Source organism: Cephus cinctus, unplaced genomic scaffold (genome assembly GCF_000341935.2).
Source record: "Cephus cinctus unplaced genomic scaffold, Ccin1 Ccin1_scaffold1184, whole genome shotgun sequence".
Classification (NCBI taxonomy): domain Eukaryota; kingdom Metazoa; phylum Arthropoda; class Insecta; order Hymenoptera; family Cephidae; genus Cephus; species Cephus cinctus.
This window is the reverse complement of record NW_014333664.1, coordinates 192,566-195,276: the sequence shown is the minus strand read 5'-3', so window position 1 is coordinate 195,276 and position 2,711 is coordinate 192,566. Positions and strand designations below refer to the sequence as shown.

The window sequence follows — 2,711 nt, the reverse complement described above, 5'->3', positions numbered from 1 at the left end:
CGCCTGGGCTAAGGAATTAAGAAACCGTAAAATGGCGCAACGGGCAATAAATACCTTTTTGCCAGCTGGTACCCATCAACCAGGACTTACCCTTATTATTGCTCCAAGTTTTTTGTATCTGGAAACCATACCTATAAACACTGCAATAGTACGAAAAATTTTGAAAAATGATCCAAACCCAAAATTTACAATCGCCATATCCAATCTATTCGTAAACAAGAAAAATAGACCAATTAATCCAACGATGTAATTTCGAGCAGTGAAAAAAAAAAGGAATCATGAGAAATTATCCCCACGCCTCAACCTGGGACACACTCAATTAATTCTACGGTCCAGCCCCACGAAATTAGCATCCGGTCATCAAATTTCGCCCTCGCGGTAACCAAATCCAGGTTGTTTCTGTCTCTGGACGGAATTGCCCCGAACCTATATCTACCTCAAGGAGTCACGCGAACGTCCTTTTCGAGCTGGTTCCGTCCGCAAGGCTACCTCCGGTGTAAAGGTGGACAGACCCGTAGCATCAGACACTGTCTAAAGCTAGTCTGGAAGAGGCTGCGCAACCGGGAGTACAGAAAGGCATCACGCATCACGCATCACCCGCAGAGGCCGCACTCTGAACTAGATTGAATTACGCAGAAGAAGGGCCTGCCGAGAAGAGCATGGCTAATTAATTGCAGAGAGAAGGAGACTGGATGACATGCGGGAGCCTGGGAGCAGACGGCCAGCCGGTAGCTCGTTAAATTTTAGGGGCGTGTAGATCGACCTCTACATATATATATTTATATATGTAGTATAGTAGTAAGGTATACATATATTGTGTACTGGGAACAACATGCTACTAGGTATAGGTAGGTACACGAGGCTACAGTCCTGATTGAAATCTATCAGCGAGAGTCTAATTTAATTAGGAGCCAAGCGCGAAAGAGAATTTAGTCGATTTATATTTCTTCGATGATTCCGAAAGGTTTTCAAAACTTTCCAAAACGTATGAAGATGCTAAAAAAACTATCATGCGTGTGTACATAATTTAATAATTCATATTCATTTTTTTCAATGTGAAATTAGGTCAATTGAAACTGCATAATAAAATTTCCATATAGCATATAAAAAGTGCAAAATTATTATTGAAATTAAATTATCTTACATAAACCGACAAATAATTACAATTTATAATAAGTTCTCAACGTTAAGAATTATATAGCACGTTATATGATCCTTACATAAGTAAGTGATTAACCTAAATTTTCCATTACACCGGTAGGTGGTGAGAATGACTAAGCTGTAGGATGCAACTTGAAGATCATCAAAAGGACATCGATTCAATTCGTCCCCCGAAACACACGGCACTGGAATTCGAAAAAGTTACAAGACTGGTTAGGTTTGTGTCGCCCCATGAAGATGCGGCATTGTTCCTCAAGCATTTTCCCCCCTCCGATAATTATACCTGATTGCTATTGATTTCGACAATTTCCAGCCATCTGCCGCGATCCGCAAACAGCGAATTCCGTCATGGATCAGCGACGCAGCTGAGGACATTGTTTAAGGACTGTAAGGGCACGTGACGGCATGGCGAATGTATTTGTGAATCGTCCAAACCACAATTACCCAATGTACACAGCAAGCATAATAAAAGTACCACGAGTCCTTACGAAAGTACCTGTCTTTAAAGTGAAAAAGAAGATCTATTCCCAAAGTAAGACCAAGGTAACTTTGGATTTCTACATTTCTACATTTCTACATGGATAAAAAATATCATAAGACTCCAGTACTTACTGTTACGTATAAAAATCTTACATATAGAAACTATCATGAAGTAACATTCTTTCTCGGTGTCGTAATGATTCATTTCTCAGTGGCACAGAAGACCACCCAGAGAATGATGCTCCGAAATGCTCAGTCTGGAATCTCAGATCGATAGGGTAGTTCATGCTGGCGGTTGTGATGGTGACGATGATGATACCGATGGTAGTAACAGTGAGCATCGCCCACGCTACGGAGAACTTCGATGATGTAGCACGGTCCATGTGGGAGAAAGAACCTGACCACCTGGAAGCCATCGATACAGAAAGATATCGGGATAAGAGTAAGCCAGTGTGGAATTGAAGGAGCTTCTAAAGGGAGGAATAAAAAACAAGGGAGAAAGAAATAGAGTGAAAAACGATCGAAAGCCGGACTTGAACGATGGTTGCCGATTCGATGATACGTTTTACAAGTATGGTCCCTTTACCGATGCCCACCATCATCGGGATCGGTTCGAAGGATCCTGTGCCGATTCCTAATGGTAAGCTCAATTAACGAGGTGTCCATCCCGCGGGATAATGAGCCCGATCGTGGCTACACGTGTCCGTCGTTAACTTTGATAATAAAGAGAAAATAAAGGCAAAACGATTAGTGTATCTTCAAAGAACATTACTTTTATATCGGCTTGTACGTTGCATGTATAAATACGCTATATGTACACCCGGGACAGTCGGCTGAGAAGACTATGTTGTTTGAAAAACGTTTTTTTTTATTCTTTCGTTTTTTTTCTGCATTTCTACTATATAACTACTTAACGATTACATGTCCTATGAATAATTGCAATCGACCTTTGAAATAATTAAGGTACGCCTCGCGGCTAACAAACAAGGATATACCTGGACAAAGTTACGCCCACCGCTGTATAGGCAGTAACACGTGCGTATACACGCAACAGATTGCGGTCACGTAGC

The 2,711-nt window shown here is 41.3% G+C and overlaps 1 protein-coding gene across 1 annotated transcript; it reads right to left on the bottom strand.

Annotated features, from left to right (window-relative positions):
* Positions 1 to 1,614: 1,614 nt before the first annotated feature.
* Positions 1,615 to 2,323, bottom strand: LOC112495050. Its single transcript, XM_025089737.1, has 3 exons — positions 2,228 to 2,323; positions 1,795 to 2,046; positions 1,615 to 1,661 (listed from the first exon to the last, which is right to left on the bottom strand). Exons 1-3 carry the CDS (start codon positions 2,305 to 2,307, stop codon positions 1,646 to 1,648), a joined length of 348 nt encoding a protein of 115 aa, XP_024945505.1. The 5' UTR covers positions 2,308 to 2,323; the 3' UTR covers positions 1,615 to 1,645.
* Between the last annotated feature and the right edge of the window lie 388 nt (positions 2,324 to 2,711).